This window comes from Sciurus carolinensis, chromosome 2 (assembly GCF_902686445.1).
Source record: "Sciurus carolinensis chromosome 2, mSciCar1.2, whole genome shotgun sequence".
In the NCBI taxonomy this organism is placed as follows: domain Eukaryota; kingdom Metazoa; phylum Chordata; class Mammalia; order Rodentia; family Sciuridae; genus Sciurus; species Sciurus carolinensis.
The window spans coordinates 55182498-55197561 of NC_062214.1; the positions used below are offsets into that span (position 1 = coordinate 55182498).

At 48.6% G+C, this 15064-nt stretch overlaps 1 protein-coding gene across 5 annotated transcripts; it reads left to right on the forward strand.

The window, feature by feature from the left end:
- Positions 1-860: 860 nt before the first annotated feature.
- Plin1 (perilipin 1) lies at positions 861-14818 on the forward strand. Of its 5 annotated transcripts, none has more exons than XM_047536272.1 (9): positions 861-1014; positions 1660-1718; positions 4051-4255; positions 6525-6607; positions 7885-8149; positions 8592-8764; positions 10391-10582; positions 11221-11466; positions 12454-14818. In XM_047536272.1, exons 2-9 carry the CDS (start codon positions 1674-1676, stop codon positions 12811-12813), a joined length of 1569 nt encoding a protein of 522 aa, XP_047392228.1. In that variant the 5' UTR covers positions 861-1014; positions 1660-1673; the 3' UTR covers positions 12814-14818. The 5 variants fall into 5 exon arrangements, with proteins under 5 accessions (XP_047392228.1, XP_047392263.1, XP_047392254.1 ...); XM_047536307.1 differs by having other exon boundaries at positions 4057-4255; XM_047536298.1 differs by having other exon boundaries at positions 8598-8764; positions 12454-14817.
- The last annotated feature ends 246 nt before the right edge of the window (positions 14819-15064 follow it).

A 15064-nucleotide genomic window follows, 5' to 3' on the forward strand; every position in this document is an offset into this window, starting at 1 on the left:
GCCCCTTTCTCCTGTTTCCACACCATATGACTTAGCAGAGTCAATACATGTATTTCTGCCAACAGCAAGCAAAATAAGTGCTGTCCTTCACTATCCTATTATTATTATTATTATTATTATTATTATTTCTTGCTAAGTTTCCCAGGTTGGCCTTGAACTTGCAATCCTCCTCCCCTATCTCCTGAGTTGCTGGGATGACAGGTGTGGGTTACCACACTGGCTCTAATATTCATTTTAAATAAGGAGCCCTTCTTAGACAATCTGAAGACACTGATTTGCACCCTGTCCTCCATCAGCTTGGAAGCCAGAAACTAGAACTTGGGCTCTTGTTTTGAGTTCCTGCTGAGGAAAGTATGATCATTTCTTGGTTGTCCTAGTACTGTTGGTCGATGATAGAATCTTATCAACATTGTTGCTCTCCAAACTCAAGAGAACAAAACCTTTCTTCCACTGCCCTTACTGAAAGCATGTATCTCCATAATCAAAGATGACTACATTCAGGTGAATCCCGTCTCAGTGCAAGCTTAGATCATCCTTTTCAATATTCACTTTTCGAAGTGAAAAAGAAAGCATGAGAGAAACTGAAAATTGTTCCACAGGACCCGCTTGGGGAAAAGAACCAAAGATGACAGAACTTTAGAGCTTATGGATTTAATGGCATAGGTCTCAACACCTTTTTTATGAAAAGCAAAACTTTTGCCAACTGAGGACCACAAGTGTTACAGAATAGATTCCTCATGACTCTGGAATAATAAATTCTCTGAGGCTGGGTGTGCTTCAGCTCTGCAATCTACATTCTCATTGGTTAACTCTCCTTATAGAAGTTAGGATGAGCCCAGGGTCCCTGGGTCAGATAACCATGGCAACAGGCTGATCCAGCTTCTTCCTCTCTGCCCTCTGTCTGGGAGGCCTGAGTAGCATTGCCCAAGACTCCCTGCAGTGACTGGAAGTGTTTCTGCCGAGGAGGCACTCCACAGTCTGGGCTCTGTGAGGCTAAGGTGGTGGTCTGTTGCAGTGAGTGTGGGGATTCTGGGGGATCCACCTTACCTGGCTTGTTTATGAGTATTAAAGGGAAGGAGTTGAGGGTAAAGGCCTGTTGGGACTTTTACTGGGGATGAAGAGACCTGCAGGGAAACTACTGAGGGAAAGATTCAAGGCGAATGACCAGGACTCTAGAGTAGCTATTTGGTGGTCAGTAGTTTTTACAGAACACAGCTGAAATAGCTAGTTTTATGAGTGATTGGCTATTCATCTGGCTGAGTTAGAGAGGGACAACGTGCTTACTTAGAAGCAGAGGAATTAAACCACATTTTTTTTTTCATTAAAAAAGGAGAGTGAACCTGAAACTTACTCTTTGAGTCTCTTTTGAATCTTAACTTAAGAGCCTGGGACTTCATCTAAAATCTTTATCTCTCATGACCACCTGCATTTTTTTCATTTCTTATCCTAAACCTTTATAAGAAACAGTGTTGATCAGTAAGCTGAGGAGCAACTTGTTGCTCTGGAACTCTTAAGAGTTCCAGATGATAGTCACCCTCCAAACTTCTGTTAGAAAAACGGAGCTTCCAGATAGCCTGGGGTGGCCATGGGAGGTAAGGAACTAAGGTTGTGGATTGCAGCTGCGTGCCTCTGATGGACCTGAGACTTTCTGCTTTGCAGCGTGAAGAGCTAGGATGGCAGTCAACAAGGGCCCGACCTTGCTGGATGGAGACGTTCCCGTGAGTAACTTGGGCTCTTGTGAAATGGGGAATGGACACCTGAGGGAGGAGGAAGAAGCAGGGAGGGAGATTCAGGGGACCTGGAGCAAGATAAGTCTAAACTATAAACTGGTTCATTGACCATGTCTCAATTATTCCTGCTGTCACCCCCTTTTTCAGGGGGTTGTGAAAGGATCTGGAGGAAAGGGGGGAAAAATGTCAATTAAAAATGAAAGCCTTAGGAGAAAAAGGACACAAATCCTGGCTGCAAGGTGGGGAGGGATGGAAAAGAAAAGAACTACCATGTTCAAAACCCTGATGTAGAAGTCCATGCTTTGTCTACCACCAGCCATTACAGTTTGTGACTCCAGCCTCATTTATACTATGAACGGCTCATCAAGAGCACAACTATTGTTGCAGCCCATGAGAATGACTTGGATGTTTAGTATATCTGGTGTTTATCTTTGACCTGATTTTCACTGTGACTTGGACTGATCTTGATACATTTAGGTGTGCTCGATGCATCTTGGCAAGACTTTTCTTATTTGGGCTTAGTTTAGATGGTTAGTGAAACTTAAAAATTATAAACCCATCTCATCACAAATTAGGCTTTAACTAACTTTTGCACAAGGGCTTGCCATGTAAGTTTTATACTGAGGTTCACAACACAGAGAGGCATAAAATGGTTACATGCAGTAAAACCTTAACAGGTTTTGTCCTTTCCCAGAATCTGCTTCCCCCTTTGGCTTTGTCTAAAACAACCTTTGAAGGCTCTGTTTAAAATATTAAAGAAAATGCCCTTTTATGTCTAGTCAAAATCTTTTTCTAGTTCCAGTTTCCAATTCACCATCAGGATGAAAAGCTAAAATACTTGATAGCCCTGGCTAACTTAACATCCTACAAATAGAACAGTCTAGTCCTCACTTTCAGGACAGAAAGAACCCTGCCAGAGTGGCACATTCAAAGCTATGCAGAGTCTGAGCATCTGAGTCATACCTGGAGAGTTTTTAACCTGGAAAAGTCTCACATATGTAAAACTAGGCCCTATGTACCCTTCACTAGCACCAACAACCATGAATCCACAGCCAATCTGCCTTATTCTCATCCCCATCAATTCACCTTACATTATTTTGAAGCAAATTCCAGATATGCCATTTCAAGTCAGACTTGGAATCCTGGCTTTGTCAATTATTAGCTGTGTGATCTTGGGTAAATAGTTTCACATCTCAGAGTATCAGTCTCCCTGTCAGCAAAGTAATGGTGTTAATACTGACTCAGAGGGTCGCTGGCAAAAAATGACAGTGCCAAGTTGTAGCATGTTCAGAGGAGGGAGTCTACCAGACCATAACATGGACCATTTATAAACCAAGTGAGGAACCAGAGCTATTCTGTACAGAAAAGCAACCTCCAAAGGGAGACAATTTGACTTCAGATGTGAGAAGGCCAATCCATGAATGATGAAATAGACTAGCTCAGGATTGTTGAGGAATGCAGAGAGTAGACTGGGGGGAGGGAATGAAGGCAGATTGCAACTCAGCAAAACCATCTAACAAGGGGCACAGGCCACTATGTTGGGGGAGAGCTCCCATCCAAGGATACAGCTAAATACAAGTCTAGCAGAGAAATTCTAGAAAGAATTCCTACTGCAGAGCCTCCTGCAGGCCAAGTTTTTGATTCCGTTCAGTTGGGCACATGGAAACTCCGGTATTCTACAAGGTGCAGCTCTATGATCCATTTCTCCTGGGCCAAGCTTTTGGCTAGGTGCTGGGAACACAGAGTCCACAGACTACTGGGAGAGAGAGAGACAAGTACCCAGGGAATCAGCACGGTGACATGGATGTAGAGACAACCCAGGGAAGGACTCAGAAGCTTCTGATGTGAGGGAGGAGAGTCAGGAAGCTTCAGAGAAGATGTGAAAGGCAGAAAGGGATGGAAGGGAAGGAGAGCATATTTAGCACTGGAGCAGCATCCATAAGCAGGGAGGCAGGATCTCAGAAAAACCAGGATGAAATAGGCCTAGATGAAATCAAAACTCTGGACAGGCACTTTGACACTTGCTCTACCAGTAAGTCTGGGAGGGGTGCTGCTATTCAGCTTGGCTCCTGGAGAACAGAATGCTTCAGCAGTACCTTCAGAGCATGGGTTATGACCAGAAGGTCACGGCAGTCTGGCTCTTGTTTTCCCTGTGGGCTCCCTCATGCTCCCAGACCAGGACATCCAGAGACATTTTTGGCCTTGGTTCTTCCCAGGTCTCTTGGATTCAGTTTTACCAGTGGGTTGCCTAGCCCTAGGGTCACCTTCCCGGGAGGCTGGAAAAGAGGTGGATAACTTGGATGAGTTTCTTTCCTGCCAGGAGCAGGAGAACGTGTTGCATCGAGTCATGCAGCTGCCCGTGGTAAGCGGCACCTGTGAGTGCTTCCAGAAGACATACACCAGCACCAAGGAAGCCCACCCCCTGGTGGCCTCTGTGTGCAATGCCTACGAGAAGGGCGTTCAGGGTGCCAGCAGCTTGGCGGCGTGGAGCATGGAGCCCGTGGTGCGCAGGCTGTCCACCCAGTGTGAGTCCCTTTGGTCTCGACCACTGTCCACCTGTCCACTGACACTGCTACCTGCCATTCTGTCCGATTATCTGATAACTTACCCATCTGTCTGCCTGACTGCCCCCCATCTGCCTCCACCCCATCACCTGGTCTTCTCATCTATCAATAGAAATATGTGGATACCAGCTGGGCACGGTGGTGCATATCCGTAGTCCCAGCGACTCAGGAGGCTGAGGCAGGAGGATCTTAAGTTTGAGGCCAACCTGGGTAATTTAGTAAGAGCCTGTCTCAAAATTTAAAAATAAATAAATAAACAAAAGGGGCTGAGGATGTAGCTCAGTGGTAGAATGTCCCTACATTCAACCCCTAGTACCGAAAAAAGAAAAAGATATACAGTTTTCTTTCCATCTATACATGCCTCAACTACAGCCTAGCTGATCTCTTTCTAAATGACAATGATGGACCACAGAATTTTCAGGGAAAGGGATAGACAGAGCTATGCCAGTGATGGTGAAGGTGGGGCTGGTGACAGACCAGTCACCCACCCTAGCTCCAACTCCAGCAACAGCAAGAACTGGCAGAGTCTGGAACAGTGAGAGGGGCAGTGGACACTAGGGCTGACCTGGCAAGGGCTCGAGGGTCTGATGGTTCCGGCTGGTAACAGGTGAGGGCAGTAGAGAGCTGCCCTCTTTAAGTGCCAGCCAGGCACTTAAAGGTGGAAAAATGCCGTTCATGTGAGTCCTAACAGACTTGTAAATGATTCTACCCCATCTGAAAATATGATCTCTATGGCACAGCTTTTGACTGAGTGGAGAGAAATCCCAACAGTGGCGAGAAGTCTAGCATCTTCCACTATCCTAAGTAGAGAATTGTGGGAATCTGAGGCTTCCACACACAAAAGGAGGACAGTTGTAAAGATGACCCAGGCCCTGTGTTAGCTTCCCCTCCTGCAAGCTCCTAAAATACCCAATCCCTGGGACTCATTCTGTCCAATGAGAAGACAATCAAGCTGGGCATGGTGCCATATGCCTGTAATTGCAATGACCCAGGAGGCTGCTGCAGGAGGATAGCAAGTTCAAGGTCAGTCTTGCAACTTGGTGAGACTATCTCAAAACAGAAAAACAACAAAAGGGTTGGGGTTGTAGCTCAGTGGTAGAGTGGCTCTGGGTTAAATTCCCAATACCTAGCTAGGTGTTGTGGCATAGGCCTGTAATTCCAGCAGGCTGAGGCAGGAGAATCACAAGTTCAAAGCCAGTCTCAGCAACTTAGGTTCTAAGCAACTTAGTGAGACCCTGTCTCTAAATAAAATATAAAAATGTCTTGAGTATGTGGTTCAGTGGTTAAGTGCCCCTGAGTTTGATCCCCGGTACCAAAAAAATAATTAAAAAAAAAAAATCCCCAATACCACCAGTAAAAGAAGAAGAAAAAAACAGCTAAACCATTTGGGCTGTCTGCTGCTTGCGAATTTTGCAAAATTAACTAATTAATTAAACAACAACTACAATAATAATTCATTGGGATAAAGAATAAATGAAAGAGTATATATGAATACCCTTGAAAACTGTGGTATCCATGACCACGACTGCAGAACTTATATCCTTGACAGCCCCTGAGCAGTAGTCTCTGAAACGTTAGCATCCACTGGTATTTGCCCCACTCTCTGCAGGAATTCCTTTTTCTTCCCTGTGATCCTTTTCACACTCTCCACCATCTTGACCCCTGTGGTTAAAAGCAAGGGTCATGGACAATATGGAGCCTATACCAGCTGTGACTAGGAGTTTTTCACCTCTAGAACTAAGCAGGTCTAGGCCTGGCCCCATCAAGGCCAATGCCAACACCCAAAAGCAGCCCACCTGGCATCTCTGTTCTGCCTCTTCCTCAGGCTTACCCAGAGACCCTGAGCAGGAGAGGAGGGTGAAGAAGGGAGGGGGCAGTATTGGCAGGTGATCCGTGTAGTTTCCTTCCCTTGATCTTCACAACCCTGCAAGGTAGGCACCACATTTCACAAATGAAGAATCTGAGGGTCCAACAGATGTGACTTGCCTGAAGTCATGAGATGCAGGAGCTAAGCTTTGAGTGCATGTCTGACCAACCCTGAAACTGGTGGTCTCAAGGAGTCACAAGCAGATAGAGCTAAAGACCAAAAAGGTCTTTGGGCTCATGGGTGCCTGGGAGGCAGCAGAACTGGGGATGAGAGCTGGGGATCTGAGGGCTGTCCTTGGCACAGAGGCCACTGTTTCTTGCAGTGGGGGGCAGGACTTACCCCAACATGGTCCTTTCCTTCTAGTCATAGCTGCCAATGAGCTGGCCTGCCGAGGCCTGGACCATCTCGAGGAAAAGATCCCGGCCCTCCAGTACCCTCCTGAAAAGGTGAGCTCCTTCCTCCCCAATGATCCCTATACTGCCTCTCAGAAAGGAGAGCTGGGAGTCTTTCTGAGTATCCATGGCAAGCGGCCTCCAAGGCTGGTGGTGGCAACCTGTCCCTAACGCAGCACAACAGGTTCTTCCTCTTCCTATGGAGCCAAATTGGGGGGCAGGGGGCAGCAAGCACAAACCCCAGGGAAACTCAAATAGGAGCTTAGGTGGGTCCCATAACTTCCGGATACCTGGCCCTGGGACTTGGGGCTCCATGGGTCTGTACTGCACCACTTAGTGACTACAGTTGCCTAATATCATGGGTCACACTCATGGGGATTAGCCCCATGTCCTAGAAATCCAGCTCTCTATGGGCCACGAGATTGAAAAGAAAACTTCACCTGGTCACATGTTCATTGACTGGTTGCATTAGGCACTTGGGGGGAATACGTTTCACTCTCTGGCCTCATCTGTTTCATTGATCAACCACCTACCATCCCATAAACATTCACTGAGCACTGCCCTGTCCAGGGACCATAATGTGCTTCATGGAGCTCTATCACTTAATCTTCTTGCCAATCCTCTGGAACAGGGCTTGTTACCCCCATTGTACAGATAAGAAAACCAGTGACTCCGCTAGTCACATAGCCTAAGCAGAGACCACAGGAGAATAAGCCAGTGTTCTTTACTTCCATTTTCCACATAAAGGGCAAAAATGGGTAACCCCTACCAGGGTCCCTTTTTGCCCCTGCAAGAGTTCTGTTTCTCTTCTCCACATGTGAATAAATCCTACTCCTTTCACTCTTCGAAAAATAAATAAATAAAAGGTACCAATGTCTTTGTCACAAAGGAGCTCCCAAGCTATTTAGGAGGAAGGTAAATAATTTTAGTGCAGAACTTAGAGGAAGATCAACTACATCTATAAATCAATATAAGTGCAGTTGGAACCAGCCTTCTGAGGGAGGGACAGAGGAGTCAAGACAGGAATTTGGAAGGAGTAGTGCCTTATTTGTACAAGGGTATCAGAATAGATGCCACCTGCAGGGAGCTTTGGGGGCTAATCTCAAAGGATGAGCAGGACCCTGACAGGCAGCATAGTGGTGTAAAGAAGGCCGAAGGTCCAAGTGACTGGCATTGCTTACTTTGGGTACCCACACATTGGTGCTAGTTCCCTGAACCTTTAAATGAGGGCTTCCAGGGAGTTGGGCTCAGGGCCCGAGACTCTGAGAGGGCAGCTCCCACAGGGTCTGGGAGGAGACCATGTGTCTGACCCACTCTCTCCCTTCCCCCAGATTGCCTCTGAGCTGAAGGACACCATCTCCACCCGGCTTCGAAGTGCCAGAAATAGCATCAGTGTGCCTATCGCAAGCACTTCGGACAAGGTCCTGGGGGCCACTCTGGCTGGCTGTGAGCTCGCATGGGGGGTGGCCAAAGAGACTGCAGAGTATGCTGCTAACACCCGAGCTGGCCGACTGGCCTCTGGAGGGGCCGACCTGGCCTTGGGCAGCATTGAGAAGGTGGTAGAGTATCTCCTCCCTCCAGCCAAGGAAGAGTCAGGTATCTGCCATTAAGGCCACCCATGTACCCTGGGGAACCATGGACCTGGGAACCAGTGGGAGGCAAGAGCTCATCCACCCATGGCTCTAGAACAGGAAGGCCCAGAGGGATTTTCAGAGTGATCAAGAATCATAGTCTTCTTTCCATCTATAAAGAGGGAAAGTGAAATCCCAGTGACTCAGGAGGCTGAGGCAGGAGGATCGCAAGTTCAAGGCCAGCCTCAGAAACTTAATGAGACCCTGCCTCAGTATAAAAAATTAAAAGGGCTGGGGATGTGACTCAGTAGAGCACCTCTGGGCTAATCTCCAGTACTAGGGGAAAAAAAATAAAAGTGAGTTTGTGGTAGAATTAGGACAACTGCTTTCTGGCCCAAAATATAACCCAGCTTCCCCCAGCCCCTCTCTGATCTGTTTTCCCTTCTTTTCCCCAAATCCCTACCCAGCCCAAGCTCCTGGATGCCAGCAGGCCCAGAAGCCTCCCAAAGCCAAGCCAAGCTTTGTGAGCAGGGTGGGGACCCTGGCCAACACCCTCTCTCGACACACCATGCAGTCCACAGCCTGGGCACTGAAGCAGGGCCACTCCCTGGCCATGTGGATCCCAGGCGTGGCACCCCTGGTGAGTATCTGCCCTGAGCATTGCCTGAACCCTGTTTGAACCCTGGTCCCTCCTGTCCTGGGAACATTCTCCCTTCCAATTTGGGCTGGGACTTTAGGTGTAAGAACAAGGATCCTTAACAGGAGTGGAGGGCTAATCGTCCAAGCCACCAGGGGAGAGAAAGGACAGGGCATGAGTAGAGGGCAAGTCCTGTTGCTGGGGTGATCCTGCCCCACCACCTACTTCTGTCTCCCCATTCTACCTCCGAGTGCCCCTACTCCATCCCCTCATGTGTGCCTTGCTGTTAGCCCTCACACCTGCAAGGGAGCAGACTACATCTGCTATCTAGGTACTAGGAAGCGTCATCCTTAAAGCACAAACCCCTTCTGTTAGGGAGAGAATCCAGCTGGCCCTGGTCCCTGACTGTCCCCTGACTTCTGATTTCCCTTCTAGAAGCTTCTAATTTCTACTCCCACTATACCCAAGGCAAAGCTGTCTTTTCTAGGCCCACATCAGGTTAGCTCCTCAAACTCCCACCCCTACCTCTTTGTGTCTTTTATCTCAGATGGCTGGATTCCCCCCCCCACATTGGGAACTTCAGTAAGAAACTAAGGTCAAAAATGGAAATAAAACAACATTAAAGTATGAGGGTCAGCAAGAAGATGACCACTTTTCGGCCATCACGAGAGTGGTACTTTTAAAAGCCTCCTCAGGCCTGGATCATTCATTCAAGCACCTGTGTGCTGAGAACCTGCTGTGCGATGGTTTGGCTCCATTGGGATCCAGGAGTAGTGGATCCCCCCTGTCCCCTGCACTAAGTGCCATTTGCCAATGAGAGCTGAGACTGATCCACATACCTGGCCCAGCTGATAGAGTGGGTAGAAACTCAGGTGCCCCATTCATGTAGACTGGAATGGCATCCCCAAAAGCTATACAATATGGAGACCCTGGAGAATGACCACTTTTGTCTCCTAAAAGACAACATCAAAAATGTTCCTATCAGCTTTATCCTTAGCCAAGAACTAGAAGCAACACAGATGTTCCTCCATACTAGAATGGGTAAATGGTGGTGAATTCACACAAGGGAATATTATGCAAGGATGAAAAAGAGGGAAGCACCTCTATATGCAGCAAGGATGGCTGTCACAGCATCATGTGGAACTAAAGAAGCTATGCAGGAATAAATACGCATTTATGTGAAGTGCAAAAATAGGCATGGAACTCAATGGTATAGCATGAGCTAAGGATGGTGAGGCCCTGGATTCAATCCTAGCACCAAAAATGGGGAAAAAAATGCTGAAATGGATGCATGGTGGTAGGTCAGACCAGTGATCACTCTTGGAGGAGTATGGTACACTGAGTTGGGGCACTGGTCATCTTTTGAGGTGTTGAGAATGGTCTCTATGCATCTACAGTAGTTACAGAGATGCATTCTTAAAACATTTCATAGAAGTGTATGCTCAAGATGTGTGCTCTTCGATGGTATAAGTCACCCCTCAATAAAAAGTGTTGAGAAATGTCTCCTGGGACCAGGTGGATCATCAGTCCTGCCCTTGGCCCTGCGGGGAGGAGCTCTGGCTAGTGCAGCTCTCCTGGACCTTCAGCAGAGGCTGCCAGGTCAGTGGTGTGCTGCCATCTCTCCTTCAGAGTAGTCTGGCCCAGTGGGGTGCATCAATGGCCACGCAGGTGGTGTCCCGGAGGCAGAGTGAAGTGCGAGTGCCCTGGCTGCACAACCTCGCGGCTGCTCAGGATGAGGACCACGATGACCAGACAGACACCGAGGGCGAGGAGACGGAGGAGGAGGACGAATCGGAGGCCGAGGAGCACAAGCTCAGTGAGGTCAGGAGGAGTGCAGGAGCCTGCAGGCCCCACAACCCACAAGGGAGCGAGAAGCAGGCACAGGGTGAAAGAAAGGTCTCTGTCCTCAACCCAGGGACAGCATACAAGGGTACAGCACTCTCCTCCCACCCTCAAATGCACAAAGTTTTTCCATGTCACTCAGCTGACCCTCATCACACCCCATAAGAGAGGCAGGGCAGAGATTACTGTCTCATTTTGCAGATGAAGAGACTGGGGAGGTGGTGGATATAGTGGTGGACACCTGTAATGCCAGTGTCTTGGGAGGCTGAGACAGGAGTATTGCAAGTTCAAGGCCAGCATTGGCAACTTAGCAAGACCCTGTCTCAAAGTAAAGTAAAATAAAATAAAAGGGCTTGGGCTATAGCTCAGTGGTACAGCACCCCTGGGTTCAATACATAGTACTTCCAAATAAAAAAAAAATTAATAAAAAGGAAAGAAAGAAAAAAAAATGGGAGAGGAAGTGACATGCCCAAGGCCACACAGCTAATGGTAGGGCCGGGCTTAAAGATTTTTCACTTTGGGGTCCATATTCCTTCCCCTCTAGCTCTGGTGGTGGTGGGGAGGAGAAGAATCAGGAGAGTCATTGTAGGAGGTGCTGACCCTGCTCTGGTTCTCAGGAAGGAGCCCTGCCCAGCTCCAGAGGACTTCTGGGTAGTGTGGCACACACCCTGCAGAAGACTGTCCGGAGCACCATCTCAGCTGTGACATGGGCGCCCATGGCTGTACTGGGCACAGCAGGGAAGATACTGCACCTCACACCAGCCCCTGCTGTCTCCTCCACCAAGGGGAGGGCCATGTCCTTATCAGATGCCCTGAAGGGTGTTACTGACAATGTGGTGGACACAGTGGTGCACTATGTGCCGGTGAGTCCCATTCAGGGCTAAACTCTCTCTCCCAGGAGGACCTGGAGAGGACAGATAAGTATATTTGACTTATATGCTGCAGCCTCCCACCTTTCCCCCAGTCTCTGGAGCCCCCCCTCTAATTCTCATTGTCCCCAGAAACATTTTGATTTATGAGGCCTTTCCCAAACCCAAGAATAGAGGCCTAGGGCCCTGACCAGAGGGCTCTCCCTCACATGCCCTCTTCTCTCACCAGTGGAGGACTTTCACTATCAGTGTGGGGAATCCCCAGTGGCTCAGCCCTCACCCTTCAGCTACCACCTGAAGGACCTGACAGATTTGCATGCCTCTGGTGGTGGGGTTGCTGGGAGGCTTCTAGGACACCCTGAGGGGTGGGCCATGAATTCCAAGGACAGCAGCTGGCCCAATCCCAATTCTATCACCTTTTCCAACAGGTAAAGCCCAAAGGGCACCAATGCCATCCCTTTGGGAGCCTCTAGACCCCTTCCCAGAGCAAGTTACCAATTGAGTAAGCCCAAGGAGGGCTGGGCAGGGCAGGGGGTATATACCTTTCCAGTTGGCCAGGGACTGGGTTACTGTCACTCCCACAAAGAGGCATTCAGGGGAGCTTGACAGAGAGTTTGCTCACCTCGGGCCCCAAACATGCCCAGGCAGGTACCCTGACCCTGGTTGGGTCAATGTGTGAATTGCACTCAGCCTATAGCTCTAATCCAAGAAAGGGCTTCTAAAGTCGCTGACCTCCCTTTGAGGGTTCCCTTAGAAAAGTTCAAGGGGTCTAGAAACCTTGGGGACATGACTTGCCTGAGGAGTCTGGCTGGTGGAGATCAGAATTGTAAGGACCTCACTGGTCACCCTGGCATCCCCCATCCTGCTTCCCACATTCCAGCCTGTGGGAGAATGAAGGCGAGGACCCCAGGAGGGGATGTGGATCTGAGACATAGGGACGAGGGCCAAGTAGGGCCACTAATGTGGCTGCCGTGTTCTCAGCTTCCCAGGCTGTCTCTGATGGAGCCTGAGAGCGAATTCCGGGACATTGACAACCCCCCGACCGAGACCGAGCGTCGGGAGCCGGAGCGCAAGGGGTCTGGGGCGCCGCCTACCAGCCCGGAGCCGGCGCCGCGCCCCGCGCAACACCGCGGCAGCCTTCGCAGCTCGCGGGGCCCGGGCGCGCTCTTCTACCCGGGCCTGGAGGACAAGATCGAGACGCCCTCCGCACCGCGCTCCGGCTTCCTGGCCATGCCCCGCGAGAAGCCGAAACGCAGGGTCAGCGACAGCTTCTTCCGGCCCAGCGTCATGGAGCCCATCCTGGGCCGCGCGCAGTACAGCCAGCTGCGCAAGAAAAGCTGAGCTCCGGACGCCCGCGCCCCGCCCCAAACGGCGCGCCACCCACTGGGCTAGGGCGGGTTTCCCTAACAAATCCTCAGAGCCTACACTCAGAGAAGTCCTCTTGGGAGCCCGAATCTCCCCCTAACCGTGCTGTCAAGGCGTACATCATTTTAAAAGCATCCTTTGGTGGCTTGACCATCAGAGCAGAGTTTTAAGGGGCACCAGAGCAACAGCGTGCTCTGATTTTCTTTTCATTCTTTTTTTTTCCTTCCTTCCTTCCTTCCTTCCTTCCTTCCTTCCTTCCTTCCTTCCTTCCTTCCTCCCTCCCTCCCTCCCTCCCTTCCTTCCTTCCTTCTTTCCTTCCTTCCTTCCTTCCTTCCTTCCTTCCCCCTCCCTCCCTGCCTCTCTTCTTCTTTGCTTCCTTCCTTTCTCTCTCTCTCTTTTACTAAAAAAGTAATTGCTTAACTTGATCTCCCACTTTTTTAACAGAACTTGTTACCAAATAACATTTGACTGTTTCCAAAAATTCAGATCCCTTCTCTGTGGACAAATATTTTGCTACCAATGATAAATGTCACCACCCCGATGTTGTGTTCTTAACAGGAGTTCTTGTTAACGTTGAGCTCAAAGATCCTCTGATTATTTAGGCTCTCAGCATCAATCAGGTACAGAAGCTCTGTGTATTTGTTTAAAATATTGGCATCGCTTTTTGAGTACTCTACACAGACCAAGTACCGGGTCTGTCCTCTGTAGTGCCACCTTCTTGCTCACAGCCACGTTTCCATTTGCATCAGTACTGCCTTCCACTCACACACTTTTGTATTCTGGGGGACTACAATGTTAACCTTCCACTCCACTCTAGTCTATATCTTGTAGGCCATATATACGAACTCTATAGCCACTGTTCTTTCTAGATCCTGTTTCTGGAAATGTTAATACTTGGTAAATCTAGGAAATGCATAAATATAATTTAAAAATTTAAACATTGCAATATGCTGTGTGTTTTCCTCTCTGAATCCCCCAGTTCTCTCATGTATCCTTCCAGTTCTATGCTGTACACTGCAAGAGCATGTGCATATACCTTTGTTTACCAAGTTGTGTGATAGTAGGCTCACATGCTTTTCTCTCTTTTCACTGAACATACATCTTGGAGATCTTTTGTATCAGCATCATATACTCTGTTTGCTCTTTTTAATGGTAAGTAATTGTACCATATTTGATTTAACCAGCTCCTTAATGGCAGATTTTTGGGTTGTTTTCAATCTTTTTACTACTGCAATCAGTGCTATAATAAATATCCCTATCAAAAATGTCTCATGTAGGACTGGGGATGTAGCTCAGTGGTAGAATGTGTGCTAAGCATGCTTGGGACCCTGTGTTTGATTTCCAGTATTACCCAAACAGTGTTGTGTACATGTGTGGATATATCTATAGCATAAATTATATGAGTATGTGAATTTTAAATGTTGATAGATGTCAAGTAGCCTTCCAAACCAAACCCTATTTTCCTAGTTATTTTAATCAGCTACAGAAATGTACACACATAATTTTGTCTGCCATTCCTTTTAGACATCCATATATCCCTATAAATCCCTCTTCCACTCATAAGAACCCTCTTGAACCCGACTCTGTTGCATACCTGAAAGCCCAGCTCCCTGAAACTGACTCTAGGGACTTGGAAGATCTTTGGTGTAATGAGTCACATGCCTCCATATAGTTTTGGAGTCTTGGGATGTCAAGAATGGGGACAGGGGAGTGGCTGGTGGACATATACATGTGGACATGACCAGACTCTTCCCACCTCACCATACATCTCACAAGCAGCAGTTCTCTGGGGGGCAGGGAGGTGTGGCTCTGACAAGGGGGGCCCTTCGAAGCTGATTTGACCAGCCTGCAAAGGCAGAGTGCAGCCTACTCTGACAAGGCTCTAAGGGCATCTGCTGGAAAAGTGGCATCAGGCCTGGAAGGCAGAGAGAAGTGCCAACCATCCTGCTCCTCACAGATCCAGGCTGCTTTTCTCCTGGCGCTCTGGAAACACACTTGTAGCTATCCACTTCTCCATAGTTCCATGGTTCCTCTTGCTAGGCCATATTCCCATAGGTAGAAAAGTCACCCTCTCAGTAATCCATGGGAGGCTGGGGCCTGGGCAGGGCCGCAGTTGTTAACATGCCTGCTGTTCAGGTCCAGATCCCTCACCCAGTCCTGGACCTCAGCTGGGATGCTGGGCACCAGTATATGGAATAAGCACAGGAAACAGTATGTTATAAATCTC